Source organism: Mesocricetus auratus, unplaced genomic scaffold (genome assembly GCF_017639785.1).
Source record: "Mesocricetus auratus isolate SY011 unplaced genomic scaffold, BCM_Maur_2.0 Super-Scaffold_100038, whole genome shotgun sequence".
Taxonomy (NCBI): domain Eukaryota; kingdom Metazoa; phylum Chordata; class Mammalia; order Rodentia; family Cricetidae; genus Mesocricetus; species Mesocricetus auratus.
The window spans coordinates 3,571,136-3,588,988 of record NW_024429216.1 but is presented as its reverse complement, the minus strand read 5'-3'; the positions used below and the strand labels follow the sequence as shown (position 1 = coordinate 3,588,988).

The 17,853-nt window shown below is 51.9% G+C and overlaps 1 protein-coding gene across 1 annotated transcript; it reads right to left on the bottom strand.

Annotated features, from left to right (window-relative positions):
- Positions 1–7,429: 7,429 nt before the first annotated feature.
- On the bottom strand, positions 7,430–11,517 carry Pnma8b (PNMA family member 8B). The gene has a single exon (XM_005086421.3). It carries the CDS (start codon positions 11,090–11,092, stop codon positions 9,089–9,091), a length of 2,004 nt encoding a protein of 667 aa, XP_005086478.1. The 5' UTR covers positions 11,093–11,517; the 3' UTR covers positions 7,430–9,088.
- Positions 11,518–17,853: the final 6,336 nt, after the last annotated feature.

The following is a 17,853-nucleotide window of genomic DNA, read 5'->3' as shown; positions in this document are numbered from 1 at the left end:
CAATAAAAATGAGACATAAAAATAGTTTAAGTGAAAATTTATCCAATATTATGTATACACACACAGACTTGTGACAAAATCCAAAATACTTAGCAGATAATGATGTTTAAGAGAAAAAAAGTTAAAATGTGTTTATGGCCAGGTGTGGTGGCTCACACCTTAGATCCCAGAACTTGGGAGGCTGAGGCAGGTGGATCTCTGTGAGTTCCAGGCCAGCCAATGCTACATAGTGAGGCTCTCATATCGAGGAAGATTAACCTACACAGGATAGGGATGTTGTATGACATTTTATTAGGGAGAAATCACTTACATGAGAAGCCAAGAACCCAAGGTCAGTGCTCCATTGCCTTCTGAGATCCAACTGGAACCCCAAGAGAAGAGAAAGGGAGTCCCCTTCCTCTCCAATCTTTATTCCCCGCATCTTCTACATACCTGTGACCACGCCTGTTTGGGCATGGTCAGCACTACAGGCTCCCAAGATCGCTCCCTACACTCTCAGACTGGAGTGATGGCTCAATGGATAAAAGCATTGGCTGCTCTTGAATAGGACCCAGGTTCCATTCCCACCACCTACGGGGTAATTCACAACCATCTGTAAGTCCAAGGAGTATGGCTTCCTCTTCTGGTCACCTTGGTTACATACATACATATACACAGGTAAGCAATTATATACATTAAATAACAATAAAAATGCAGGATTTCAGAGTCTGAGGCCAGACTTGTCTACATAGTGAGTTCTAGGACATCCAGGACTGCACAGAAAAAAAAACCTGCCTTGAAAAACAAATCAAAAAGAAAAGGGGGAGATGTAAATATAAATAAATTAAATTAAAATGTATTTATAAAGCCAGGCATAGTGGTGTGTGCCTGTTATCCCAGCAGGAGGATCCCAGAAAGTTCAAGAATTGCCAGGGCTGCAAATCAAGGACTGGGCCAATCAGGATTACATAATGACTCTGTCTCAAAAATTCATTAAAAGCCAGTGTGGTGGTGCACACCTCTAATCCCTAGGTACATGGATTAAGAGTTCAAGGTCATCCTTACTTACATTTCCAATTTGAGGCCAGCCTAGGCGTTGGGAGAACCTAATGTCAATAAGATAAAAAAATATATAAATAAATCACGTTCATGTAGGAAAAATACATAAAAAATATATATGCATGTGTTTATATACACACAGTGTTTAGTGGAATCAATTGCCTACCAGATCTCACGTTAAGGAGCCAATCTGGTTGCCAAAGGATTTAAAAATGGTTCTAATGCATCCCTAATAGGAGTCCTGGTTTCCATGGCGACACATGGTCCTGCGGTTTCCATGACGACACCTTGCAGAGCAGTTTCCAAGACAACACATCTCTGCAAACACCAACCTTTCTAGCCATCTCTACTTTGTGTTCAGGGTTATTTTTCCATTTTCTTCCTCTCTCTTTAGCCTTTGGGTTTCTTTCGTGTTTTGTTGGTTTTTGTTTCTGCTTGGAGATGAGATGTTACCTTGTCCAGGCTCGCCTCATATTTGCTATTAGTCAAGGATGGCCTTGAGCTTCTGATCTCCTCCCCAGGGCTATGGCAGATGTGAGTCAGCATGACCGGCTCCATTTCTTTTGCTTTGAGATGAGCTCTGACTATCTGGTGCAGGCTGGCTTTGAATTCAAGGCCCTCCTGCATCAGGACCCCAAGTCCTGGGATGGCAGGCCTGTAGCACCACACCTGGCTAGACTTTAGGTTTCTCTTTTACCCTACTGCATATGTGAGTTGAGAAGGTTTAGGGGTTATCTTAGCGTGTTCTTCCATTGCTACGATAAACACCGTGACCAAAAAGACAGCTGGAGGAGTAAAGGGTTTATCTCAGCTTATAGATGTAGTCCCTCACTGAGAAAAGTTGGGTCAGGAGCCCAGATCAGGGCTCAGGCTGAGGCCGCGGAGGAACACTGCTTACTGGCTTGCTCAGTTTGCTCTCACCCAGAACCATCAACCCAGAGGTGGCACCGCCCACAGTGGGCGGAGCCCCCCTGCGTCAATCAAGAAAACCCACAGGCTTGCCTCCAGGCCAGTCTGATGGGGGCTTTTCTCAGTGGGGGTTTCCTCTTCTCAGGTAAGCCTAGCACGTGTCAAATAATAGTCACAGTCATAATAAACAAAGCTAACCAAAACGGTGGTGTATGGGTTCCTCCTAGACTCTCTTTTTCCAGGATGCTGTGCTAACCCACCCACCTCAGGGACGGAGACGGTTGATGGCGGTCATCTCGTCCTCTGGTCCTCTGTTCCGTCAGGCTTCCTCTTGCACTCAAGGGTCTTCCACTCAGCTTCACTCCTCCCAAGCCCAGTGCCCTCACCATCTTTGCGCAGAGGCAAGAAAACACTCCGACCAAGAGCAACTTGTTGAGACCGCTAGTTAGGGTTACTATTGCTGCAGTGAAACACTATGACCGTGGGCTGGAGAGATGGCTCAGCGGTTAAGAGCACTGACTGTTCTTCCAGAGGTCCTGAGTTCAATTCCCCGCAACCACATGGTGGCTCACAACCACCTTGAATGAGATCTGGTACCCTCGCCGGGCGGTGGTGGCGCACGCCTTTAATCCCAGCACTCGGGAGGCAGAGGCAGGCGGATCTCTGTGAGTTCGAGGCCGGGCTGGACTGATAGCCTCTGAAACAATACAGAGAAACCCTGTCTCGTAAAAACCAAAAAAAAAAAAAAAAAAAAAAAAAAAAAAAGAGATCTGGTACCCTCTGCTGGCATGCAGGCAGAAGGCTGTATGCACAATAAATAAAATAATATAAAAAGAAACACCATGACCGTATGGTGACTGTTCACAGAACAAAGTCGGGACAGGAACTCAAGCAGGGCAGGAACCTGGAAGCAGGCTCGCTTCCCTGACTTGCTCAGCCAGCTTTCTTATAGAACCCAGGACCACCGGTCCAGGTCCAGGGATGGCCCCACCCACCATGGGCTGGGCCCTTCCTCCACTGATCACTAACTGAGAAAATGTCTTATGGCTGGATCTCATGGAGGCCTTGCCTCAGCTAAGGCTCCTTCCTCTCTGATGACTCTAGCTTGTGTCAATCAAGTAGACACACAAAACTAACCAGCACAAAGTTAGTGTGTGTGTGTATGTGTGTGTGTGGTTGTGTATTCATACATGTGAGTATGTACAAGTGTGCACATACGTGTGCATGCAGAAGCCAGGAGTTGACATGGGGGTGTCTTCCTTGAGGCCAGAAGATGGTGTCTGAGCTCCCTGAAAGTTACAGGCAGTTGAACGCTACTTGGCATGGGTGCTAGGAATTGAACCTGGAAAAGCACCCAGTGGGTTTTTTGGTTATGGTTTTGGTTTTGGTTTTTTGAGACAGGGTTTCTCTGTATTGTTTTGGAACCTGTCCTGGAACTCACTTTGTAGACCAGGCTGGCCTCGAATTCACAAAGATCCACCTGCCTCGGCCCCCCCCCCGCTGCTGGGATTAAAGGCGTGCGCCACCACCTCCTGTCCTGTGTATGGCAGGGACTCCCACTAACCAGGAGCCTATCAAGTTGACTGAACTGGCTGACCAGAACCAGGGACACACCCGTCTCTGTGCACGCAGTGCTGGGAGTACACCTACCTGCAGGCCACGCCCAACTTTGTGCCTGGATACGGGGAATCCAAACTCGGGTCCTCATGTTTGTGTGGCCAGCACTTTACCAGCTGAGCCATCTCCCTAGTCCTATGGCAGATGGAGCTGAGGCTGGCCTTGAACTCATGAGTCTCCGGCCTCCAGCCCTCTAACATCAGCCTTTAGGAGGTCTGGCTGGCATAGTAGGATACTTTCTGAAAAGGCAGGCTTTTGAAGGTCCTATCACCCTGTGGTCTAGCAGTTGTATCTCGGCTTCTTGGTGTGTCACCATGGCAACAGGCTCTGCTACTCCTGCATGCGGCTATGCCTTCCCCAGCATGATGGACCGAGATCTCTCTGAAATTATAAGCCAGTATAAAGCATTCTCTCATAAACTTTTTCCGGTAAATATTTTATTACAGCAACACAGAATAAACTAGTACTGAGAGCGTTGGGTATGTTTATCATCTAAGGAGGTGTAGGTGGTGCCTGCCAACCAGTCCCGAACCTGGCTGGTTGACGCTTCTGAACTTTTAGTTCTGAAGGAAAGGGGTGTCCAGGGAGGAAGCCCCAGAAGCCAGGCTCCAATTCAGCCTCTATCTGTACCCACCCCATCGCCTCTCGCTGTCAGCAAAAGAGAAGAAATGACACAGAACCCACAAAGAGGAGAGAGCCGTCGCCCCAAAACAGCGGAGACTTCCTGCGTTCTCCAGTTCCTTTTCTTGCTTTTATGTTATTGGAGGGGCTTCCTCATCAAAGCACACACTCCACTCCTAAATGAGGACCCAGGGCAGAGCTCAGCCACCCGCTCCCAGGACGCTGCTTTGGGGCCCAATACAGCGCAGTATTTCTATAGCTCCAAGGGTCGAGAAGGGCGTGGCTGAGCGTGGTGGTGTGCACCTTTAATTCCAGCACTCTAAGAGAGAAGCAGGGCATCTCTGTGACCTGGAGGCCACACTGGTCTACACAGCCAGGGCTTCAGAGAGAGACTGTCTTAAAACTGAAAGGCTCCGTGGGTGGTTCGACTGGGTAGGCCGGAACCAAGCATCAGATCTCGAGATACAGAGAGAGAGATTCAGTCCCCAGAGTGGCCGTCACCTGGGTAGCTTCCGACAAAAACAAATTTAGGAAGCCCATCCCCGAAAAGGTTCAGTAGATTCAGGGTGGGATCAGGAATATGCATTTCTCGAAAATCCCAAGGAGCTGCTGAGGCAGCCAGGCTCAGGCCCTGATCTGGGCTTTCACGCCAGTGGCACGGGAAACCGTGGTGAGCAGCCTGTGGTTTGAACTCGCGATCCCTGATCGCCCCCTCGTGGTACAATGGGGCCTCTGCAGCTCTTGTGGGACGACGCCTCTGCGTACCTGAACGCTAGGAGGAGCATCCTGGGGGAAGTGGGAGGACTCTGCACTAAGGATCTGGGTTCTCTGTGGGCACCAGACTTTAGATACCGGAAGGAGTGACGTCATAGCTCCCCAGAGCCCTCACTTCCCTTTATTGCACCTACTCACCACCCCAAAAATCTACAGCACTGATGTCCTTGTCTAAGGCAAACGACAGGCAGGATAGACAATGTCCCTGGCAAGGACATCCAGAAAATCTGCCTGGACCACCTACGCTCAGCTTCCTCTTCCTAATTTCCAGTCTCTAGAATTCTATTAGCCAGCAGAGCAGCCCTTTTGTTTTTGTGTTTGTTGATGTGGGTGGTTGGTTGGTTGGTTTGTTGGTTTGTTGGTTGATCGAGACAGGGTTTCTCTGTGTAGCCTTGGCTGTTCTGGACCTCACTCTGTAGACCAGGGTGGTCTCGAACTCACAAAGATCCTCCCGCCTTTGCCTCCTGAGTGCTGGGATTAAAGGCGTGCTCACCTGGAATTCCTGCCGCCCCCCCCCTCGTCTTCGCTTCCTGAGTACTCGGATTGCACACGTGTGCCACCACAGGAGGCTAAATAGTCTCTTGAAGACGCTGCTTCCACAAGGTCCTTGCGCAGAAGGGCCGGTAATTGCACGCTGATGGTCGTAAACTTGCCTTGTAGTTTCAGCTTCGCACTGCTGGGGCCTGTCGGCTGGTCTCCCTCAGGCATGTGCCTGCCTCAGGCCTCTGTCGCCTCCGTCATCCTCAGGCTTCTGCCTTAGGGGCCTTTTCTAGCCAGCAGTCCTGAATATCTAACACATACATCTTGTCCTTTTCTAAGGAGTATGTCACCTGTCATCACCCAGGAACGCACCATGCAAGAATCCGCATTGCGCAACTTGCACTGCCGTTGCCTTTTCCGCCGCCAGGGGGCAGCCGTGTCCCACCCTCCTACACCAGTTAGGGCTTCCTGCAGGTTGCACCTGTTCCTGCAAGTGCGGGCTATGGGTCTGACAGCCCCCACCGGAGTCGGGGGGACCTCGGGGCCTCCCCTCCATGGTTCCTTCTGCTCTTCTTTACTCGATCCTCGGCTCCCTCCAGACACCATATCGCTCTGGAATGTTCCTCACCAAGTGCACCTGGGGTCTGGTTTGCCCATCCCCAGAGTTACCCAACCGGTACTATTCTGCTGGGGACACTGATAGGTGCTGGGGACACTGTGGGATACATCCCACTCCCACTGTTGGGAGCCGATTCTAAGAGGCTTCCCCTCCACCCTCGCTCACTTTTCCTGGGCCGGGTAGGACCCCGAAGCTTTAGCCCCAGAGTCCTTTGATCTTGCATGGTGCACTAGGGTTCAAAAGTTGGGGAGGAAGGTTTCTGGGTCCCGAAGCCAGCAGGAGAAACCTCACATGTACGAGTCAAAACCTCTGGACCGTCTTCAGCAAAATGCCTCTGTGTTTGGGGCCTCCAGACTCCAGTGACCTGGGCTGCAGGCTGTTACTGACTTTTCAAAAGAGTTACCTCCAACCCAAAGAGACCTGTTCCTTCATCTTTGAGCAATGTTCCCACCCTCTTGTTACTTCCCTAAAAGTGCCCGTAAATGTGCCAAGGGATGGTCAGAACTCTGTGGAAAGCGTCACTTTTTAAATGGGGTCATCAGGGAGCCCTCGGTGGGAATGTGACATTTGAGGTGACATGTCCTGGGGAAGGGCATTGCAGGCAGCAGGAACAGCCTCTGCAAAGGCCCTGAGGTAGGAGAAAGCAGTATTTCTTAGGTCCTGGAGGACCTAGAAGGGGCTGTGGAAAACAAGATAGAGATCATGTGTGGACCACAGTGACAGAAACTTCCAGTGACCATAAAGACATTCTGTACCTATGAGCAATGTGGTCACCCTGGCCATGTGAAGGGCTTGGGCCCGTGTAGATGGGACTGCCAAAATAATGTGAATGTCCCGCTTTATTTCATTAGGATTCTATGTAAGCTGAATTGCCCCGAGGTGGCCAGTGGTGACACTACTATTGCACAAACAGAATCCAGATCTCTAAAAAATGTTGGCTTGGAGCTGTGGTGACATAGCAAGCTCTCTAGGAGAGAGGAGTGACACTACCAGGTGTCAGATGTGGCTGCCAAGACAGTCCCCGTGGGTCACCATGCCCATTCCTGGCAGTGAAATGCAGACCAGGCTAAAACCGCGGGCTGTAGTGCGGAACTTCGCTGTGGGGTCCCGGGTAAAGACCCGGGCAAGGCTTGGGGAAGGATTGTGAGGACAACTGGGAGCTATATCAGAGTCTAGGCGGCTTTAGGGCTCTATAGAAGTGGCAAGGTCCGGGGGTGAATTGGAGTGTGGAGGGCCATGAGGCTCCAACCGGGCCATGGGATGGGGGAGCAGGAGCCAGGGATGCGGATCAGCCATGACAGCAAGGCTTGTCACTCAGCCTGGTCCACACGCACAGCACCGTTCAGACCACAGAGGAAACAACAGCCAAAGAATGCTTCACTATGTTTCACTTAAGGATCCCGGGTCAGCACAGCACAGCACACAAGACAGGCACCTATAACTATGCAGGGAGAAGTGACATGTGGGGCCCTCCCCAGCCACAGGTCGCCCAGGAATTCCTCCAGCCCCCCAAGTCCATCGGCCCACACGAAGAAAGGCTTCCTCTCCAGCCACGGGCCACTCTGGCCTGCTCCTCCGTCTGTCCCTTCTTCATCACTGGTCACGGGAGCAAGCAGAGGGCTGCTTCCGAGTACAAAGAGGTACCCACGGCCCTTGCAGTTTCTGTATGTCCTCCCCACGGGGGCTGGACTGTCCAGTCTGGGCTGTGAGGACAGGTCGGAACTTCCATTACATCCTAGAGGGTCCAGGTACCACGAACCGGTCACTTCCTGGGGATAGAAACTTGGAGACACACACACACACACACACACACACACACACACGAGGGTGAAAAGTGCTGTGCAAGGAACAGCATTATCTACACAGCAAAACACAGGACTGAGCAGCCAGGGCTGCGGCACGTAGCACTGCAGGAAAACACAGCTGAAGCGACTGCTCCCGGGGACAGCACAGGTCTGGAGCCTGGCCAGTGTCCTCCAGGTTTACTGGGGGATCGGATAATACCAGAGTGGAGTAGAGCAACTGCTTCCTACAATAGGGACACTTGACCCTTAGAGGGGATCTGGGGCGTTTACTGCACGTGGTGGTGGTGGGGATGGACTAGGGACTCCATTGTCAGACTAAGTCAAGAGTTACAAGGGCAAGCAGCTGAGGAATGGCCAGAGACAGCTGGTGCGATGGAGCCGGGGTGCCACGGTGGGAGGGGCAGCGTTTGCCCAGAGAAGCCAGCGATCTGGATTTTCCTGCAACTTTTCCAAATCAGAACACATCGGCAGAGTGTTACCAGTTCAACCTGTGGACAAGGGCTGCTGGGGGAGGCTTGGCTCCCACCCCTCCCCACCTGCAGAGCCTCAGATGGGTTGGCTAATACCACCACCGCCCCTTCCCCTAACCTCCCTCCTCCTCTCCTCACCCCCCCCCATCAGCCTTCCTCTCCTCTCCCTCCTCCCGTTTCTATTCCTCCTCCTCCCAGTGCCCTCAGATTTTCACTTCTGGAGTACCTTCCCCCCTCAACACACACACACACACACACACACACACACACACACATACACGCACACGCACGCACGCGCGGCCTGAGCCCTTCCAAGCTCAGCTAATGCTTACACTACCCAACACGCTCTTGTTTCACCCAGACCCAGTCAGGCCAGAGGCGGCTCACAGTGGAACCCAGCTGTTTGGCCAGCAGCAGGCGCTTGGAAGACACCCACACGCACTCACACTGGGGCTCCAGATGTAGAGCAGAGCCCCTCGGGGCCTTCCTGGCCCACATCTCCTCTGCACCCACCGGCCACTGCATCCGAGGGTCTTGTCTCCTTCTTCTTTGTCGGATCAAGGCTTCGGTCATCACGATCGCTGCTCACGCCATCTGTTCATAGAACTAAGAGGGAAGGCTGGGCACTGGTCATAGCCAGCCAGGCAGAACACAAAAGCGAATGCACGCGTTTAAGCAAGAGGGGGGAGCGGGGGGAGAGAGAATGGGGGGGGGTCCACACACAAGAGACAGGGCTCGTAGTGACATCTGTGGCACTAACGGCATTTGGGCGCCCGCCTTGGGCCCCGACGTGCTTTCTTCCCGCGGGTAGACTTGGGAACAGCAGCTGGCTGTCCCTTGGCCTCGCCAGCCCTGGCACGGGCCCCGGCGCCTGCAGATCCCTTCTTCTTCTTGTTGTTCCCCGCGTGGTCTTCGGTCGCAGCCCCGCTCCCCACTTTCTTCTCTGGAGTGACGGCCCGGCCACGACCTCGGCCACCCCTGCGGGTTTTGCGTGCCCTGGACGCGGCGGAGGCTGCGGTGGCGCCGGCAGGAGCCAGGCTCTTGGAGCCGGTGCGCGCTCTCTTGGCGCGGGGCTTCTTGGACACGCTGTCACCGGGTTCTGATTCTTCGCTGTCAGTGTCGTCGGAATCTCCCTCCGACTCTGTGTCTGACTCGTCATCCGATTCCTCGTTGGATTCTAGATTCTCCTGGGAGGCCAGGAAAGCCAGGACATCGGATAAGCCACCTTGGCTGTGATCACACTTCCTGCCACCGCTGCCGCCGCTGCCGCCGCCGCCCCCGCCGCCACCCCACCTGCTGGCTTCTTCCTCTTTCACGGCTTCCACCATATCTTGCGCAGCCAGGAGTGCCACCAGCTCCAAGAGGCCACCCTGGTGGCCCTCAGCGGTCCAGCCTCGGAGGAGACCCAGCCCAGACTTCTTTCCCTTGGGGCAGTTCTCGGCTTCGGCCAAAGTAGAAATACACTCCAGAAGATTTCCATCTTCCTCCGCCTTCCTCAGGACCATGGCGTCCACTTGGCGGCCCGCCTCCTCCACCTTCACTCTGGGCCCAGACGTGTCCTTGGACATGACGGACAGAACTTGAGGAAGGACGTCTTTTTTGTCTTTTTTATCGCCCCAGCCTAGGGTCTCGATCACAGAAGCAATTTTTAGCATTTCCTCTCGGGCAGAGGGATCAGCAGGGTCGGTATAAGCCACGATAGCCACAAACTCGGGGTTGTCCGCCCCTTCTTTTCCTTGCTCTCCATTTTCCAGAGACTCGCCGTCGGAGTCATCATCATCGTCATCATCATCTTCTTCTTCCTCCTCCTCCTCTTCCTCTTCATTTTCCTCCTCCTCCTCCTCCTCCCCCTCACTGTCTACTTCCACTACCGGGGTATCTCTTACAGCCAGGAGGGCAACTAAGTCGGGGACCCCACTCTTTTCATCTTTGATGTTTAAGCAGATGGACTCCGTCCCGGGAAGGTCTTTCTCGATCTCTTCCTTCTTAGCTTTGTCGGTGACTGTGACAAGTGCCAAAAACTCTCGGGGGCCATCTCCTTCGTCCTGGTCTCCCCTGAAGGCCCACTTCTTGGTGAGCTCTTTGGCAGCTGCTTGGAGCGTGGCGTACAGGGCCCTCTGGTCCTCATCTATGCTCAGGTCCTCTGCATAGATCTCCTCTATGACAATACCCAGGCTGTCATCCGAGGAGTCGTCCGACTCACTCCTGGCTCGGCGCCCTCCCCGGCCCCTCTTCTTGCCCTTCTGAACTGTAAACTTGTGGCTTCTAGATCTGCGCTTGCCTCCCCGACGGCCCCGACGGTTCCTGGCTGCCCCTTCGGAGGAGCCAGCCTTCTTGGCCTCCTTCCCCAACCCCTTAGCCTGGGCCTGGGCCTCCAATACCAGGGGGATGGCTATTTCTCGGAAGTCATCCATGGGCCTTTCATCCAGCAACAGGCGCCTCATCTGCCTAAGGACCCGCGCATCTTGTCCGCGGTCCTTACTCAGAATCTTCCAGATTCCATTATCGCCCCGGATGTGGATGGGGATGGCAGAGTGATCGAAATCTGCCCCGAACTCCACCAAAGCGGCCTGAGCCTTCTCCTTGGTCACGGCTCTCACGGTCCGGAGCCTGTAGTTGCCCAGGGGTTGCAAGTTCGGCCTCAGGGTGGCCTCGATGTCCGCCTGCTGCAGGCGCTCAGGGATGCCCGTGATCAGGAGGGCCCTGTGGACCTCCACCTCGAGCTCCTTGCACCAATCTTGCAGAAGGTTCATGGTCATGGCGCTGCCCAGTGAAGGCTAATCTTGGGGCGGGAGGGAGCCCGAGGACTGCAAAACCCAGGCTGGGTCAATCCTACTCTGGAAGGGCCACCCGCAGGGTTAGAGTTCAGGCTCGGGTTTTGGGGCTCCGGGCTCTAGCTTTAGCTACCTGCTGCCTAGCGGAACGCAACGATCTTCCCCCGGGGCGATCCGAGGGTCCGCAGGGGGCTTACGTGTCCGGTCCCGGCTGGCCCGAGCTGTTCCTCCCTTCCCTTTGTCCCTGACAGCCTGGGTGACTTGGCTACCGATGGTGGGGTGCAGGACGATCAACGCACCTGGTGGGCGTGGGGGGTGGGAGCGGCGGCTCGCCTGCGCTCCCGCGGAGTCTGAAGCGAAGCGCGCACCCTGGTCTAGACGCTCAGCGGGGCCGCTGCGGTACGGCAGCCTCAGACTGCGCCTGCGCGGACCCAGTCCCCTCCCCGCCCCCTCCTGCTAGTCCTGTCTCCATAGTAACACTGCAGGCAGCAGCTGGGGTCTGCGCTGTTGGGATCGCTGCAGCTGCTCTTAAAGGGCCAGGTGGGAAGTAGGGTTTGGGGACTGAAGGGGGGGGACACGACAGGGACAAAGTCACTGGGATCTACACACCACAGGAGATGATCAGTCTCCCTCCAGGGGATAGAGACCTCCTTTGAAGGCATAGATGCTTCCACAATGGGTGTTCACGTTGGTTTTGTTTTTTGGGGGCAAGGTCTCCTATAGGCAAGGCTAACCTTGAACTTGCCAACCACCACAAATGACCTTGAACTTCTGATCCTCCTGCTTCCGGCCGCCACACAAACTCTGAGATTGAGGGCACGTGCAGTTGACTTCCTGCCTGCGCTGTTTTTTTTTAAATGCGTTTCTGGGGGGTTGAGGCCAGGGTTCCATGCATTTGATGCAGGCACGCTACCAGCCTAACTACATCCCCATTCCTCTGGGGACAGACACAACTCTGCTTTAAAAAGCTTTAATTTAAATTGTGCTTTGGAGGTGTGACCTCACGCCGACTGTATCTTTTTTCATGGCTTAGAGGTCTGAATACCAACCACGGATGCCAAGGTTAGCTGTCCTTTATGAGTAAACAGCCATTTCGGGTATATGGTACTCAGTAAATGGGTATCAGACTCACCTACAGAGACTACATTTCATTCATGAATGTTCCTATACTCTGTTTTTGAAATAGGGTATCACTATGTAGCCAAGGCTAGCCTCAAACTCACAAGTCTGTCTGCCTCTGCCTCCTTTCCTGAATGCTGGGATTAAAATTGTATTCCAACAACTGGATCCTTTTTGTTTTTGTTTTTTTGAGACAGGGTATCGCTATGTAGCCCAGGCTGGACTCAAACTCCTGGCAATCCTCTCGTCTCAACTTCCCAATTGCTGGGATGATTGATAGGTGTGAACCACTGTACTCAGTTCCTTATTTTAAATCTTTGTTTTATTTATAGTGTGTGTGTGTGTGTGTGTGTGTGATGCATGTGTGTGCCACAGAACATGTATGGAGGTCAGAGGACAACTTTCAGGAAGTCGGCTCCCTCCTTCTACCATGAACCCAGAAGTACAACTCTGGGGTACCCACTGATCCATCTCCATGGCCCAATCCTTCAAAGGCTTTTGAGCTTCCTGTCCCCACACTCTGTAGGGTCTAGTAGTCTAGCTGTTGAATTTATACTCTATCCTTACTGCTCTCCCAGCTGCGACTTTGAGAACCTTCCAGAACTTCTCCAGGCCTGTTTGCTCTCTGTGAAATGAGGACAACCACTGTTACTCCTAAGGGTTCTCCTAGGGACCCTAACCCATGAGAGGGCAGGGGGGAGGGGCCGGCTTACAGGTGCCCCTCCTTGAACAACGGCAGTGTGTATTGCTTATTGAAGCTTGCCATTACATAAGGAATAAAGAAACAAACAGAACAAAACCACCTCAGGTTCCCACCCCCCCTCCCTTTTGTTATTTGCTTTTTCTGTAGAGAGAGGGTTGATGGCACGGTTCCCATGGCAACTGGGTGCTGTGCAAACCGCTCACCTACCCTTTATTTTCCCTGCTTCTCTTTCATCTTCCTGATCCTCAAATGGATGCCCGGCAGACAGAAACACCATGCCAGCCTCAAATGCAAAATGCCTGCGTGATGTGACATTTTACAGTAGCCATCATCAGTAAAATTTAAAAAAAGTGAAATTTATGACTAGGTATTATCTATCCCCGAAAGACACAGAGTTATTTGGCTTGGGCTAAAAAAAATTTTTTTGGGTTTTTTGAGACAGGGTTTCTCTGTGGCTTTGGAGGCTGGCCTGGAACTCGCTCTTGTAGACCAGGCTGGTCTTGAACTCACAGAGATCCACCTGCTTCTACCTCCCCAGTGCTGGGATTAAAGGTGTGCACCGCCACCACCATCCGGCTGCAAAAAAAATTTTTATTGTATTTATTTCACTGTGTGTGTGCGTGTGTGCGTGTGTGTGTGTGTGCGCGCGCACGCGCATTCACAAATACCTATGTGGCTTGGCACATGTGTAAATCTGAAAAGAGAACTGGATCAATTCTCTCTTTCCAGCACAGGGGACAAGAATTAAGTCAGGTCTTCAGGCGTGGTAGCAAGCACCTTTACCTACTGAGCCATCTTGCAGCCCCCTAGTTTGAGTTTTCTTCATTTGTTTTGAAACAGGCTTTCACACTGTAGCCCGGACTGTTCCTGAATTTACAGCAATCCTCCTGCCTCAGCCAACCACCGCTGGGATTACACAAAGTGGCCCACAACACCTGGCTGTAGACTGTGTTATCACCTGCACGTGTTGTCACACGAAGCCACGAGAGGGCCAGTGTGCATTCTCTTGTTCACAATGAGGCTCTTCGGAACAGGCGAGGGTTCAGCAGCCACAGATGGCTTCCAGGAATTCGCTCTGAGGAACTCACTCGGGGTGTGCGCGTGTGAACACACAGGCACCGGAGTGACTTGCACGCACAGGACAAGATGAGAATCCTAAGTTGGTGCTTTTTCACATCTGCCATAGACGGCTGTGGGTAAAGCTCATGTGAAAATGAACTCCATACAACAAATACATTCACCCATCTGTATGTGATCCGGTGCAGGGGAGATGGCTCGGCAGGTAAAGGAACCTGCTGACAAGCCCAAGGACCCAGGTTCGATTCCTGGGACCCACTGTGAAAGATTTCTTTTTGCTGGCTTTCCTTTGATCCCCACATACATGTGGCAGGCGTCCGTGCACACTCACAGACACACAATGGCAGTAAATAAAAAAATTTTTAATTAAAACAAATGAGCCTTTGAGATGGCTCGGCAGATTAAGGCATTTGTCACCAAGCCTGAATTCCACCCTCAGGACCCACAGGATGGAAGGAGAGAAACAGAGACCACTCCCCCCACATGTATCCCCAAACACCTACAGAATAAAGTCAATGAAGGACTAAACAAATGTAATGACTTTTTAGTTAGAAAGTAAAAAGTGTACGAGTCATTGGCACATGGTGGTGCACTTCTGTCATTCTGTCTGTCTATACGCTGGCTTGAAATCGGTGGGGGAAGGGGCAGCATTGAGTCTTACTCCCTAGCCCTGGCTGGCCTGGAATCCTCCTGCCTTGGTGTCCCCGGAGCTAGGATTGCAGATATGCACAACTACACCCAGCCTAAGCCTTTGCAATTTCTAGTTTTGTTTTGTTTGAGGCACGGTGCTGTGTAGCCCAGGCTACCCTTGAACTCGGGATCCTCCTGTGTGGCCTCCCCAGTGCTGGGGATACTGGTGTGTACCACCATGCCTGGGGGTTGGGTCTGCTTTTTGTTTTTCTTAAGTAAGTTTGGTGGAGAATTCCGGACTCAGAAACTTCCAGAAGGTAGGATTTGGTACTGAGGAAGCCGAGAGCCCCCGGAGCATCCAATGAGGGTGGACTGAACCCTGATCCCCCTAAGCAAAAGATCAAGTGGTGACATCCAAGAACATCCAGAGCCCCACAGACGTCCTTTCCAGCCCTCCCCCTGGGCACTTCCGCCAGAGTCATAAGCCTCTCTGGATTTAAGGACCTGTGACTGGCCTAGCTGCAGTCCCTGAGGTTCCCATGGAAACAGCTGGAAGAAAGCAACACACAAAATGTTTTATGAAATTCTCTCCTGAACCCTGTGTTTGAGAAAGGAAAAAAAGATTACCTACGTTTGAGGATTCAGGTAGCACCTGGAACCCTGGCGCCCCAGGACTCAGCTGATGTCCAGCCTGAGCTACATGAGGCTGGCACTTAAAAAAGGAAGGAGGTTGCTGGAGAGATGAGTTAGTCAATGCAGTACTCACCGCATAGGTATAGTGACCTGAGTTTGGTCTCACAGCACCCACATAAAAGCCAGCAAGACTGTGCATGCCTGTAATCTTGGTGCTGAAGACGCAGAAACAGGAGGATCCCTGGGGCTCTCTGGACTGCCCAGTCTGGCTGAAGCAGTGAACTCCAGATTCAGCAAAAGATCAAAAGTAAAGTAGAGGGCCAGTGAGTTGGCTTAATGAGTAATGACACTTGCTGCCAAGGCTGAGGATCTGTGTTCTATACCTGAAGACCACCTCCAAAAAAGGAGAGCACAAACCCCCAAACGATATCCTTTGACTTCTGCGTTCACGTGGCACACACACAGATATACACACATATACATGAAATGATTTTCTTAACAGGTTTTTTTTGTTTGGTTGGTTGGTTTTCTTTTTTTTGGGGTTTGGTTTGGTTTGGTTTTTTGAGACAGGGTTTCTCTGTGGCTTTAGAAGCTGTCCTGGAACTCACTCTTGTACTCTTGTAGACCAGGCTGGCCTCGAACTCACAGAGATCCGCCTGCCTCCTGAGTGTTGGGATTAAGGACATGTGCTACAACTGACCTGCAAGTCTTTGGTTTTTAATTGAGGGGAAGGATGATTTCAGGAAGAAACATGATAACAACCTTTGTCCTGCACGCGCATGCACTCGCGCGCGCGCACGCGCACATACACACACACACACACACACAGACACACACGGGATTGGGGTGGCAGGGTGTACATGCTGAAGTGATGGTGGAGTGAGAATTCTAAAACAAAACATTAGCTGCCCTTTTCACGGCCGTTCTCTCCCCAGTGTTGAGTGGAATTTTCCAGAGCCTGCGTGGTATTTGCTATTGCAGCTGACAAGGAGGGAGTAAGTAGGCGGGCTGTGGAGTGACACATGAATGAGATTTGCAGAAACATCATAAGAAAAATCCCCCTCCCAGGCCCAGGGAAAGGCACAAAAAAAGGGGGTGGAAACATTGTAGGAGCTGGGGAACTGGGAAAAGTGCCCAGAAAACTCTGTCTTTCGGATATGACGTAGCACATGTACTCACAAACCCACAGCAGCTGTGGCTATGTGCTTAAGACCTACACACACACACACACACACACACACACACACACACACACACACGCACGCACACACACAGGCCTGAGAGTAGCAGGGGAACTAATTGGAAAGGAGTAGTTTCTGGAAGAATGAGAAGGGGAGTAACTGAGTGATGGGTAGCCTGATCACAATAGGTTGCATCCATGAATGAAATTGCCAAAATTAAATTTAAGAACAAAAAGAAAGAAAATGCACTTGAAGCCGGGCATTGGGGGCACACACCTTTAATCCCAGCACTCGGGAGGCAGAGGCAGGTGGATCTCTGTGAGTTCAAAACCAGCCTGGTCTATAAGAGCAAGTTCCAGCAGGGCGTTGGTGGCGCACGCCTTTAATCCCAGCACTCCGGAGGCAGAGGCAGGTGGATCTCTGTGAGTTCGAGGCCAGCCTGGTCTACAAAGGGAGTTCCAGGACAGCCTCCAAAGCTACAGAGAAACCCTGTCTCGAAAAAACAAAACAAACAAACAAACAAAAAAAAGCAGCAAGTTCCAGGACAGGCTCCAAAGCCACAGAGAAGCCCTGTCTCAAAAAAAAAGTAATAAAGTTTGTCGGAGGGCCTTCATCATTTTTAATGTAGTCAAATGTGCAAGAACAAGTATAATTTATTTGATACATGTCTCTCTGTGTAGCCTGGGCTGACCTCAAACTCAGTCCCTTCAGCTTCCTAGGAAATGGGATGGCACTCATAGCTGAGGTTTGGGTTTTTTTCCCCCCTTTTTAAAAAATTTTTTAAAGTTTATTTATTATGAATACAACAGTCTGCCTGCACACCAGAAGAGGGCACCAGATCTCATTACAGATGGTTGTGAGCCACCATGTGGGTGCTGGGAATTGAACTCAGGTCCTCTGGAAGAGCAGTCAGGGCTCTTCACAGCTAGGCCATCTCTCCAGCCCCCCCCCCCCCCTTTTCTTTCTTTCTTGAATTTATGATCCCAACTCTACCTCCAAGGACTAGTATTGAAATGCTTTTTGGAAAAAGGATAAACATACTTGAATTGGTTTGTTTAGTTTTGGTTTTGGTTTTTCCAGACAGGGTTTCTCTGTGTTGTTTTGGAGGCTGTCCTGGAACTCGCTCTAGAGACCAGGCTGACCTCAAACTCACAGAGACCCATCTGCCTCTGCCTCCCGAGTGCTGGGATTAAAGGAATGGGCCATCACCTGGCTTGTTTTGCCTTTACTATGTTTTATTCATTTTGTCCGTCTGTGTGAGGCGGGAACGCGCATGCGCAAGCTTGTCCGCAGGTTAAAGGACAATTTGAAGGGTCACTCTCTTCCACCAAGTGGGTCCCTGGCTCAGCAGGGAGCGCCTTTACTTAACTGGATCATCTCGCTGGCATTTGTTTCAATAGCAT